The sequence below is a fragment of the Sinocyclocheilus anshuiensis genome, unplaced genomic scaffold (genome assembly GCF_001515605.1).
Source record: "Sinocyclocheilus anshuiensis isolate Anshui unplaced genomic scaffold, SAMN03320099.WGS_v1.1 scaffold222, whole genome shotgun sequence".
Classification (NCBI taxonomy): Eukaryota; Metazoa; Chordata; class Actinopteri; order Cypriniformes; family Cyprinidae; genus Sinocyclocheilus; species Sinocyclocheilus anshuiensis.
This window is the reverse complement of record NW_015542408.1, coordinates 3,154,397-3,166,798: the sequence shown is the minus strand read 5'-3', so window position 1 is coordinate 3,166,798 and position 12,402 is coordinate 3,154,397. Positions and strand designations below refer to the sequence as shown.

At 35.4% G+C, this 12,402-nt stretch overlaps 1 protein-coding gene across 1 annotated transcript in view; it reads left to right on the top strand.

Moving 5' to 3' along the window:
- LOC107693181 (tyrosine-protein kinase receptor TYRO3) overlaps positions 1 to 12,155 on the top strand; it is a 19,134-nt gene extending 6,979 nt beyond the window's left edge. Inside the window, exons 5-19 of the mRNA XM_016492476.1 lie at positions 1,016 to 1,102; positions 1,354 to 1,469; positions 2,670 to 2,850; positions 4,725 to 4,867; positions 5,513 to 5,651; positions 5,841 to 5,967; positions 6,298 to 6,392; positions 6,481 to 6,576; positions 7,266 to 7,346; positions 7,460 to 7,552; positions 7,649 to 7,770; positions 7,851 to 7,960; positions 8,126 to 8,285; positions 9,275 to 9,411; positions 10,203 to 12,155. Of these exons, the coding sequence (XP_016347962.1) occupies positions 1,016 to 1,102; positions 1,354 to 1,469; positions 2,670 to 2,850; positions 4,725 to 4,867; positions 5,513 to 5,651; positions 5,841 to 5,967; positions 6,298 to 6,392; positions 6,481 to 6,576; positions 7,266 to 7,346; positions 7,460 to 7,552; positions 7,649 to 7,770; positions 7,851 to 7,960; positions 8,126 to 8,285; positions 9,275 to 9,411; positions 10,203 to 10,623 (2,108 nt within the window). The 3' untranslated portion in view covers positions 10,624 to 12,155. The remainder of the gene's footprint in view (positions 1 to 1,015; positions 1,103 to 1,353; positions 1,470 to 2,669; positions 2,851 to 4,724; positions 4,868 to 5,512; positions 5,652 to 5,840; positions 5,968 to 6,297; positions 6,393 to 6,480; positions 6,577 to 7,265; positions 7,347 to 7,459; positions 7,553 to 7,648; positions 7,771 to 7,850; positions 7,961 to 8,125; positions 8,286 to 9,274; positions 9,412 to 10,202) is intronic.
- Positions 12,156 to 12,402: the final 247 nt, after the last annotated feature.

Genomic DNA, 12,402 nt, shown 5'->3' with positions numbered 1-12,402 from the left:
TATAAATCTCAATTTCAAAAAATTTACCCTTATGACTGGTTTTGTGGTCCAGGGTCACATATATATACTGTATATATAACTGTATTATAACACAGGAATAAATTATATTTTAAAGTATATTAAAATAGAAACTGTTATTTTAAATTGCAAGAATATTTCACAAAATAATAGGCTTTTTTCTGTATTTTTGATCAAATAAATACAGCCTTGATAAGCACAAGAAACTTCGCTAAAAAATATAAAAAATCTTACTGATCCCAAACTTTTGAATGGTAGTATATATAATATATATATATATATAGTATTTTAAAATATATTTAAATTATCATCAAAATAATGTTAGATTATAATGTCATTTTAATGCATTGTGTTTCCTTCTGAAGCATCAGTAAGCGTTTGAACCTTCTGTAATAGCTGCATATGATTCCCTCAGTTGTCCTCAGTGTGAAAAGATGGATCTCAAAATCATAGAGTCATTGTCGGAAAGGGTTCAAATACACAAAAATGCTAAAAAATTTAAGAATTTGTGGGACCTGAAGGATTTTTCTCATAAACAGTGGGCAGTTTAACCATTCAGGACAAATAAGGGACTTATGAACAACTATCACTAAACAAAAAAAAACACAAGTGTGGATCATTCAGGTAACAACCCTGTATTAAGAATCAAGTGTATGTAAACTTTTGAACGGGGTCATTTTTATAAATTCAACTATTATTTTCTCTTGTGGACTATATGTAAACATCTTTTATGTGAAATATCTTATGGAGGTCAGTACTAAATAAACAATAACATGCATTTTGTATGATCCCTCTTATTTTGGTTAAATAATTAACATTTTGCAGATTCTGCAAGGTGTATGTAAACTTTTGACCTCAACTGTATTTTCCTTATTTCATTCTTTTGATATTGGGGTGAAATGTGACCCATTTAATATGCATTTTTGCAAGCTTATTTCGAGATATCAGTACTCCATGAAGCGCTGACCACAGCAATGTTTCTCATTTGCTCAACCAGGTGTGAATGACAGTATAAAGTTTTACTGTGAGGCTAAGAACACTCGAGGCATCGCCGTGTCACGCACAGGCACAGTGCACATTAAAGGTGAGACATACCATAGTGTTTTTCACTTCCAGCTCACATAACTTTTATTGCTGTAATTCCATACAGAATGCAAAATTAGTTGTTGGTTTTTGTTTTGGCAGTAATCCATCATATTTTAACAACTGTATTACACAGTCAACCACACAAATACAACCACAGAAGTCCGAAGGCACAAAAAGCTCGTAGCAGAGAGAAGATAAATACATGTTGTTGTTATAATGCTTTTCTTTACATGTGATTCTTATGTGCAGTCTGCCCTGATTCCCCCAAGGACGTCAAGGTACATCATGTGTCTGATCTTAATATAACCTTAACATGGAGTCCAGGTTTCACTGGGCACTCACAGCTTTCCACCTGCACTATACAGGTAGAGTATACCTTACTACATAGTTTTTGACATTGTTGCATGTCTTTTTCTGTTAATGTCCTCATGCTTGTCCTATTGCCGTACAGTCTTAGTACTAGACCCCAAACTGAAAATCATTTATTCACCCTCTTGTTATTCCAAACCCGTATGAATTTCCTCCTGTGTAACACAAGGCATATGTTGGGGAGAATGCTTTACACTGCTCACAGGTTGGGTGGACTACTTTTAAGGTGCTTTTGTCCTTTTTAAAGCACCCAGCCCCATTGACTTCCATTGTATGGAATCCTTCCTTTTACAATATGGTGTTTGGTTCTCAGATAACATGGTTCACTTTTTGTTTTTAGCTTAGATTGTGCTAGTGACCCATAAAATAGACCCTCATTACATCTGGAGAAGGGTGAGACATCTGTAAAAACAAAGCAGTCCCACTGCTCTCTTAAGAAAACATTTTTCATGTAAAAAAAAAAAGTAAGGTCTCATAAGCTTATTCCTGCCATGAAATAAAAATCTAAACAAGGTAATTGCAACTCTTTGTCTCACAATTCTGACTTTTTTAAAACAAATCTGACTTTTATACCTCACAATTTAGACTTTGCTCTCGCAATTCTGAGACAAAAAAAACTTGTTGCGAGCTATAAGCTATATGGGTTTATAACTCACCGAAAAGTGAAGTCTGACTCTGAACTGTAAGTTATATACACAATTGTGAGATTAAATCGCACAATTCTGACTTTTTCCTCATAGTTGTGAGTTTCTAAGTTGCAATAACCTTTTTTATTGTTTTATTCTGTGACGTAAACAAAAAACAGTAAAATGTAAATTTTGAATTCAGAGAAAAAAAGTCATAATTACGAGACAAACTCGTAAGTGCGAATTTATAACTCACAATTCTGAGAAAAAAAGTCAGAATTACGAGATGTAAACTCACAATTATGAGTTTAGAACTTGCAATTGCAAGATATATGAAGAAGAAAAGTCACTTTTATTCCTTAGCCTTATTAATTCCAAAACAAGCTTCCATATCTAAGTAAATAATTAGCAAATTCCTTCTTTTCTTTTCTTTTTAAAATTCTCAGTATTTAAATCCATATGCTTCAATTAAATTAAATTAAAATGATTTTTTTACCAGTTTTACCGGGCTCATATTTGGATTATGTGCCATAATGGGATGAGAAATATCTGACTTTAATCCATTTGTAGGTGTCAAAGGGACCTGGAAAGAAGGTAAAACTTCCTGATGTGGATGTGGTAGTTCCACCCTTCCAGCATGTGTTTGAGGGACTCAGCAGTTACTCAAACTACAGTGTGAGAATCCGGTGTGATAACGAGGTGGGCTCTTCCCCCTTCTCTCCCTGGGTGGACTTTCACACTCCAGAGGCAGGTATGTGAAACATCAGATAAGGTAATGTCATTATGCATGCATGGTGTTTCTTTCTAATGTGTTCTGAGTCAAATTAACATTAATGGCTTTTTTTCTCTCAAATGGCATTGCTGTGGAAATTAAATTGCAGACTTATATTCATGCATTTGGCAGACACTTTTATCCAAAACAGCTTATATTGTATTTAAAGTAAGCATTATATCAGCTCTTGCATTCCCTGATAATCGAACCCATCACCTTGGCATAGCTAGATCAGTGCTCTACTGTTTGATTTAGAGAATGGTAAGGTTCCCATGGGCAAAATTGATCAGACCTTCTCTAGTAAAATTTTTTTATTTTATTTAATTTTTTGCTTTAAAATATTTAATTGGCTATAAACTGCTAATAATGAGTCCAGTGTCTATAAAAGGAGTTTTGAGGACGTGTGTAACTTTCTTGATTTTAAAATACAACAACTTAATATGCAGACTATAAATAAGCTATTTGAAGCCGCCCTGAAATGAATGTATATTGGAAAACTCAAATTCATTAGTCAGAAGAGGTTAGGTTTGAAAATCATAATAACGTTTACTACTGTAGATTTTGTTTGTGTTAATAGTTTGAATTAATTTTATTTTTATATTTTCAGTTTTTATTTTAATTTTTAAATTCTGTTAATGGTTTTAGTAAATTGTTTGTGTTTTCATTCGTTTTTGTTTAATGTCTATAAGGTTTTTATTATGTGTTAGTTTTATTTATTTTAGTACTTCAATTTAAACAGAATGAAAATGATAAATGCCATTATAACTAGCTGAAATAAAATGATTTTAAAAACCTATATATATATATATATATATATATATATAAGAAAATAAGACTTAGTTTTTTAGGACTTATTTGATATGTGATATGACCATTAAATTTTTTTTAAATAAAATTAATAAATGTAATTAAACAAATTAATACAGTTATTCAATAAATAAATTACAGTAATTTACTTTTTGGGGAAAAAAAATCCTACATTTCTTTTGATTTTCATGTGAAATTTGATCTGGTCATCCTTATACTTTGTGTCTGCATGAAGAATGTTGAGGTACTAAGAAGAGAGGAAGGAAGGAAGGAAATTGCATTTTGTAGAACTCCGATCCATCTCGAAGAAAGCTTATAGCTATAACATGCTTTCTTGCATACATCACTAAATTATTAGGCTTGGATCAATGAGGGCTAATTGACACTGACATATTTAATTCCAAACTGTGGTAAAACAGTGCTGAGTGACTAACATTTTTAACATTCCATAGGGAATAAAACCGTTAGCCAGTTTGACCAACGTTTTGGTGGTTTGGAAGTAAACAAACGAGCCAGAGAGCTGGTTCTGGCCAGATGCCTGGGGCGAGGGGGTTTGGAAGGGGAGGAACTGGTGGATGGGTTTGAGGAGCAGAAGGGGTTTCTGAAGTTGACCCTGTTTACATGTTTGTAAACTGCTAGCACTGGCTGCAGTCCAGTAGATTCCAGGCTGAGTGGTACAATGCGCCATTGTGTGTGTCCCCAATCCATATCAATGCAATGCTGCCACATACAGCATTCAATATGCTGCCACCTACTGGTCGTTGCAGCTGTTTAAATGGATTTGATTTACTGCCGGTTATATTTTTCTTTCTTATCAAGTATAAATAAGAGTATAGTACTCTCCATTTGAAATCCATTCCACCAATTCTTGAGGACACCTCCCCCTCCCAAATTCAGTGGAGAAAATGTAAACAAATTCCATCTGGGCCTGGCTGTGACTTATTTATTGTTATGCAGAGGTGTTTGACTCATACTTTTGTCTGTACAGTGGTAATTGACCCTCTGCACTCTCTCTTTTTTACTGTTTTCATATCTTTCTTACACAGCACCATCAGCAGCTCCAAAGAACTTTACCTTTGAACTCAGCGAGCATCAGCTCACTCTGTCCTGGGCGGCACTGGATCAGGAGGAGCTACGTGGAAGGTTACTGGCATATAAAGTGCAGTGGAACCAGGGAGGAGAGAGTCAGGTACATCATTGTAAAGGAAGACATACTTATAAAGGAAATTTTGCTACACTGACTCTATTATTGAACTGAATTGATTCAGTATCGAATCTGAATGATTCATTTCGTAATTGATGAACTTTGCAATAATGACAACTGAATTAAATAAATATTGAACTGGCTTGAGCTGAAAAATGGCACTATTTACTTCTGTAGATCTGGTTTATAGCTAAGTTGAATAATTTCAGAATTTATTAACTTTGCAACATTGACACCGTTATTAAACTGAATTGAATCATCTTTGAATCCAAATTTCCCTGAATAATTACACTATTGTCTTCTTTAGAGTTGCTTTAAAGCTGAAATTGAAGTCATTTAATAATTTATGAATTTTGCAACATTAATACTGTTATTGTGAATCTGCTTATAAACAATCTGTATTGTATAAAGCTCTATATTTATAAATATGACTTGAAACATTATTGATCATATAAAAAATGACCTTTATCCTGTTATTGGTAATGGGTAAAAATTTGATTCGTTTCTATGATAAAATATCATATACACGCCAAGTTTGGATGTCTAAAGGCCATTAATTTTCCTCTGTCATGACATTTAAGAGCTACCCACCCTTAACTGCTATGCACAATTTGCTTTTTGTCTTTATAGGATCCCTTACTTTTTAAAGACAACATTGCCCGTCTCTCGGGTGCAGGGCGCTTCTTTAACGCCACCTTCCAGGTTGCAGCATGCACAATGGCAGGATGTGGCCCGTGGAGTCAGCCTGTTCTCGTGATGCCCGTGTCAGGTCTGTCCACTCTCATTGTCTGCCCTCCTGCCTTTTGAAATTGGGATTTCTGCAGTCACTGCAGCTTGTTCCCATAATGCAGCACTCTGAGAGATTTTTTTCTTTGTGTGGCTCATTATGCAGGAATGGCGTGGCTTCAGGCACTTTTGAGCAGAAGTGGTGTTTAACGCTCTTGTTGTCTCGTTTCAGCCATGCAGGCTCAGACTCAGAGGGGCCACATGTGGGTGGGGCTGCTTTTCGGCCTTCTTGTGGCCACCATGGTGGGACTCCTGTTGATTGTACTGGTGCACAACAGAGGCAAAGAGACCCAGTTTGGGTATGTTTTTACTGAATGTGATACATTAATACACCATATATCCTGCCCAAAATGCAGTAAGTACACATTTTGTCTGAAATACGACTGAAATCTGGTAAACTGTGATCTGTCCTTTTACAGTTTGGATCACCTATGCTCAAAGTGATTAAATATTGGATATAAATCTATCGAAGTTGTAGTCCAAGAATAGAATTTTAAACCATTTTCTCACTTCCAATCATTATGTTTGTGTGTTTTACCTTTTTAGGCAGTTTGGTTAAAATGCATTTCTAAATTGTTATTTAAAACTGTGAAATATGGGTTATTTTTAATTGTTTGGTCTGTTTGCAGGTCTGCATTTGCAGCTTCGGGGACAGATGTGCCAGTTTCCTTTACAGCTGCCAGGTCCTTCAACAGGCAGTTCCCTGAGCCCCCAGAATCCACATGTAAGTGAACAAGTTGCTGATATGCACGACACATCCTACAGTGCATGTTTTACAGGAAATTATGAATTTCGACTCTGTTTTCCTCTAGTGGACAGTCTAGGAATCAACAGTGATTTGAAGGCCAAGTTACAGGATGTTCTCATCTCTGAAAGGCTATTAACTCTGGGACGCATGCTTGGAAAAGGTACATTATGACTTGGATGTTCAGTTGATTAATTATTAATGATGGTTCAGTGTTGAAAACCATTTTTGCTGCTTAATATTTTTGTGGAAACACTGATACATTTGGTTTCAGTATCATTTGATGAATAGAAAGTTCAAAAGAACTGAATAGATTCTGAAAAGGATGGTGAAATATCCTTTGTAACATTATAAATGTCACTTTTGATCAATTTAATGCAACCTTGATCAATAAAAGTATTAATTTCTTTCTTTAAAAAAATCTTACTGACCCCAACCTTTTGAATGCTAGTGCATCACAGTTTCCACAGAAGTATTAAGCAGCACAGATGTTTTCAATGTTGATAGTAAAAATAAATGTTTCTTGAAGAGCAAATCAGCATATTTCTGAATGATTTCTGAAGGATCATGTGACACTTAATACTGGAGTAATGATGCTGAAAATTTAGCTTTGCATCACAGGAATAATATACACTTTAAAATATATCAGTAGAAAAATTACTGTACATTGTAACAATATTTCAGAATATTACTGTTTTTACTGTATTTTTTATCAAATAAATTAATCCTTAGTGAGCATAAGAAATGTATATGTAGACAGAGGGGACAAATAAAATAAAAACATTCATTCATTGCGGTCAAAATAACTCATATTAGGAAGAATATTAATAGCATCTGGGTTTTGTTTTCTAGGTGAGTTTGGCTCTGTGAGAGAAGCGTTTCTCAAATCGGAAAATAACTCTGGGCAGAAGGTTGCTGTGAAAGTCCTAAAAAGTAAGTGTACATCTAAAATGATTGGTTAATGAGCAGGTGGATGTCTGTGGCCCATGATATTGGTGCTGTCATTGTTTCTATACAATGATGTATCTCTCTCTGTGCTCTTACAGCTGACATTAACTCATCCAGTGACATTGAGCAATGTCTGAAAGAGGCTGCCTATATGAAAGACTTCCATCATCCCAATGTCATTCAGCTCATTGGTTAGTGCACACTTTTCCTTTTCTGCTTGACCTTTGGGTTACAATCTGTTTGCTTTAACATTTGGAGCAAATATGGTTGTGATTTTACTCCCGCAGGTGTGAGTCTGCACAAGAGAGCCCAGCAGCGGCTACCTGTTCCTATGGTGATCCTGCCCTTCATGAAACATGGAGATCTCCACACATTTCTTCTCATGTCACGCTTCGGAGATGAACCTTTCGTATGTTTATTACCTATCACGTCCTCAAACACACAGCTACTGTAGATGTAGATGTCTGAAGTTGTCTTTTGTTATTGTAGACTCTGTCTCAGCAAATTCTTATCCAGTTCATGCTGGATATTGCTCGAGGGATGGAGTATCTAAGCAGTAAAAACATCATCCATCGGGATCTGGCTGCTCGCAACTGCATGTGAGTTATTTCATGTGCATGTAACAGGAACACATTTTTGATCATATTTAATAGGCATGTAAACTCTCCAAATGTATCCAAATATATTTATATTGCTTATTTACCACAAACTGTCTGGATTAGCTCAAGTGTAATATTTCTCATCATCTGCATCCTCACTATTAGGTTGAATGAAAACATGAGTGTGTGTGTAGCAGATTTTGGTCTCTCAAAGAAAATCTACAGCGGTGACTACTATAGACAAGGATCTGTCTCTAAGTTGCCTGTAAAGTGGATTGCTTTGGAAAGCCTGGCAGATAATGTCTACACAACACAGAGCGATGTGGTAATGAACACTGTTTGTCTGTATGCATTATTTATTTAATATTAGTTGTTAGTATTTCATACTTCTAGACCTTCTTCTTAAAGAGGAATTACTACTGTATCTTTGCTATTCTCACAACGGTCGGTTATACAATTTAGTGGTCATAATATATTTGACCACAGAATGATCAAACAAAATCTAGTATCCCAGAAAGCCATGTAATATATTAAAGGGGTCATATGATGCTGCTAAAAAGAACATTATTTTGTGTATTTGGTGTAATGAAATGTGTTTATGCGGTAACTGTTCTGGAACAGTGTTGTAAATGCAACTTAACCATTGATTTCTAGTCGTGTCCTTCCAAAAGAGCCGGCGGCTTGAGTGAGCGGCGGCCAGTGGGCTTGCGGCAACCACATGTGACGACCCCGGGCTGGACTCCGCTTCGTCCACGGTGAAAGCCGATCCGGCGATCCACAGCACAAAGTTGTTGTATTTCCTCAGCGATCAGCACGGATCAGATCCAGGCATGACAAAGCAGATATCGTCCTCTTTTGGAAGGCCAAACAAAGTAGTTTCACTTTCACAACGAATCACACAGTGCCTTCACGACATGGCGGCGGCAACAACAATACTACAGCGGGAATAAAAGTTACGCCTTCTTTCTTTGCGTGAACATTTGGGCGGCGTTATGCAAATCTTCCCACATCGTGATGTAGATATGTGGGGGTGTGTTAGAACGAGCCGTTTTAGGTAGGTGTGGCTGACTCTGAACTTTTATAAAGAATATCTCTTTGGATTTGAGACTTTAGTCTTTGCAACTTTACAGATCTTCTTTATGCACCAAGAGCTTGTAACACTCCAAAGAGAAAGGAAAAATTGAAATCGCATCATATGACCCCTTTAATTGTGTTTACTAGTGTATGTAGTCCTTGTTCATTTGATGTGAGTCCTTGTTTCACTTTTATTGTGCCTGGTACTGATGTTTTTTTTTGTTTTGTTTTTTTATAAAGTGGGCATTTGGTGTAACCATGTGGGAGATCATGACTAGAGGCCAAACACCTTATCCAGGGGTGGAGAACTCAGAAATCTATGAGTATCTTATCAAAGGAGAAAGACTCAAACAGCCTCCTGACTGTCCTGCTGACATGTAAGTTTTATTAATTAATATATATATATATTTTTTTTTTAGAAAATCTAATAAAGTCTCTAAAATGCATTCCTTTTTGCATTTATTTGATCAAAGACGGCATGTATTTGAAAAAAAAAAACAGTAATATTGTGAAATATTATTACAATTTTAAATAACTCTTTTCTGTTTTAGTGTATTGTAAATTAATTTATTTCTGTGATGCAAATGCATTTATGTCTGATATGCTGCTCAAGAAAAATGTGTTATTATTTCTTATATATTCTTATATATTATGTGATACTATGTTGAAAACAATTTTTTATTTTTTTTCTTAATATTTTTGTGAAAATTGTCATACTTTTTCAGGGTTCTTTGATGAATAGAAAGTACAAAACAGCAGCATTTATTATACATAGGTTTTTTTGACAATGTAAAAGTATATTTTTTTATCACTTTTGATCATTTTAATGCGTACTTGCTGAATAAAAGTATTAAATTCTTAAAAAAAAAAAATCTTATTGACACCAGACTTTTGAATGGTAGTGTATTAAATACTAAAAGTCACAAAACGTTTTTAAACCATACTCATTTTAGATATTCATTCTGCTTGTAAATAAAACAGATTATTGGAGTATATTTTACAAGAAAATACAATTTAAGTTTTTCTGCTTCAAAATTTCTTGGTAAATCCAATGTTTTACTTGCTGTTTTTTTTTATTGTTTGAGAAATTTACTAGCAATTTCTACGCCAATTTTACACCCGTGTATATATATAATATAAAAACTATTCCATCTTTTCTCACTTCCAGTTATGAAATCATGCATAGCTGTTGGTCTCCTGTCCCAAAGTGTCGTCCTAGTTTCCAACACCTCATTGACCAGTTGGAGCTCTTGTGGGCAAAGCTGAATCCAGCTCCTGTAAAAGAACCGCTGCTGTATGTGAACCTGGAGGAAGAGGATGGAGAACAGGCCTCTGGGCCGGTGGCAGATGCCGGGACCCGTAGTAGTGAAGAGCCCTCATGGGGGGTACCTTGGCAGTGTGTAGGTATAGAGGAAGATGAAAAGGACTGGTTAATGGTGTCATCAGGAGCTGCTCTTGCTATTGGTGGAGACTACCGGTACATCATCGGCCCACATGGTAGCGTCATTGATGAAGAAAGCAGGCACTCTGACGACGGCCTGTCTGAGGATGTCAAGGACGAGGAAGAGGATGTTATCATTAATGTGTGATTTTTGTTGTCATTTTTCCCCATGCTTACATAATCTAGTAGATAATGATTGCACAACTTGTAAAGACTCTTGTAAAAGAACAGTGAGTCCGTAAAAACATTCCTTTGTCGGTTTACTGGTGAAATTCCAGGAATAATGCTTAACACAAAGAGCTGTTCTCCATGCTAACTCTAGAGGCATGACGTGGACGTACAATCAGCTGCTAATACCTTTTAGAAACATGATTTGACACCTTTATTTCAATGGTAATTACTAATTATGACTGTAGCAAAGCCAGTGTTTCAACAAATGTGATTTTTGAAGTGTAAAATATACATCTTTGTGTAAATGTGTTTTTGCAGGTACAGTGCCGGCATTTTTTGTGTGTTTTGTATGTGTGAAGTGTCAGTCACATCCTGGGACTCACATATGTGGTGCCTTTGTTTGCAAACATTTCTGCACATTTGTTACGTTGCAAGAAGAAATTATTTTGGATTTATAATGCATACTATGACATAAGCTCAGAGTGTCATTGTTATATTTGTACTTAAAGGAACGTTCTGGGCTAAATACAAGTTAAACTGTGTAAGCTTACTGAATTATGGAAGTGTTTTTGCAGGGGGAAAACACGTGAAAGATTTGCCATCAGTTTCACTAATGATAATAATGCCATAGAAAATAAGAGCTTGTAAAAACGAACAGAAATGTGTTGTGTACATGGAGCAATTGCACTATAGAACTCCATTGTAAGCATGTTACCATCAACACTTTTTTTTTGTTTGGTAGGGCGGAGTTATTTTCTATGGTTGTTGCTTTTAAACCAGATCATTCCGTTAGCCTGCACAGTAAATCTTCTTTAAAGCATTCTGAGGATGGGATATCAAGGGACAACAGGTTTTATTATGTGCAAATTGTTTGTCTTATGCTGTGTGTTATGATTGCTCAAACAGCAAGAATTGCAGCATAGAATGAAAGCTTGTTTTTGCTAATTGTGTTTTTAAACCTGTTAATGAGTTGTAAATGAGCTGTGTGTACGATCTCTTCAGTGGATGTTTCTAAAATCAGTAGATTTTGTGTTTTAGTTCATTACTGTACAACTCAGTTTTAGAGTGTTAGGTCGTGTAACAAACTTTCATATGTGTTGTGAATAAATCTGACACATCATTCAGTGTTATTAACCCTTGTAAAGAGGGCTGCCTGCTCATCTCAGAACAATTAAATGGGCAAAGATGATGTTAGCATGAAATACCTCCCATGAAATATCATAAAACTTGGAAACAGACTAAAATGGGTTTATTATAATTACAGCTATACAGATTTCAACCATAGACTGTAGATTTCAACACAGTCCAGACAGTGAACAATACCTTTTATACAAGCAAAATGGGGATTTTTGTTGTTGTTTCAGAGTTATTACAAATAGCAAGAATGTTGCACAAAACAGCAATGCCTGAGATCTTGTTGTTGACCTTCTGGGTGGTGCTTACAAGTGTGAACTTGTAGAATTGTTTTCCAGTTTGTTTCATAAACTGTAGGCTAAATAAAACATTCATTCTAGACTCAAAAAACTTGTTGGGGTTTCAGGCTATATATATATATATATATGTGTGTGTGTGTGTGTAAAATTGCTCATCCTAGAGATGTATACAGAACTGATATGAATTTCTAATGATGGGATAAAAATCGCTTAATCAAGTAAGAGCCTATTGTATAAGGTTTAATGTTAGTATTACTTCCAAACTGGAATTCCACAAACAATTAAGTGTTTTTTCTTCTTCACTGAGGTGGTCTACCAAATAC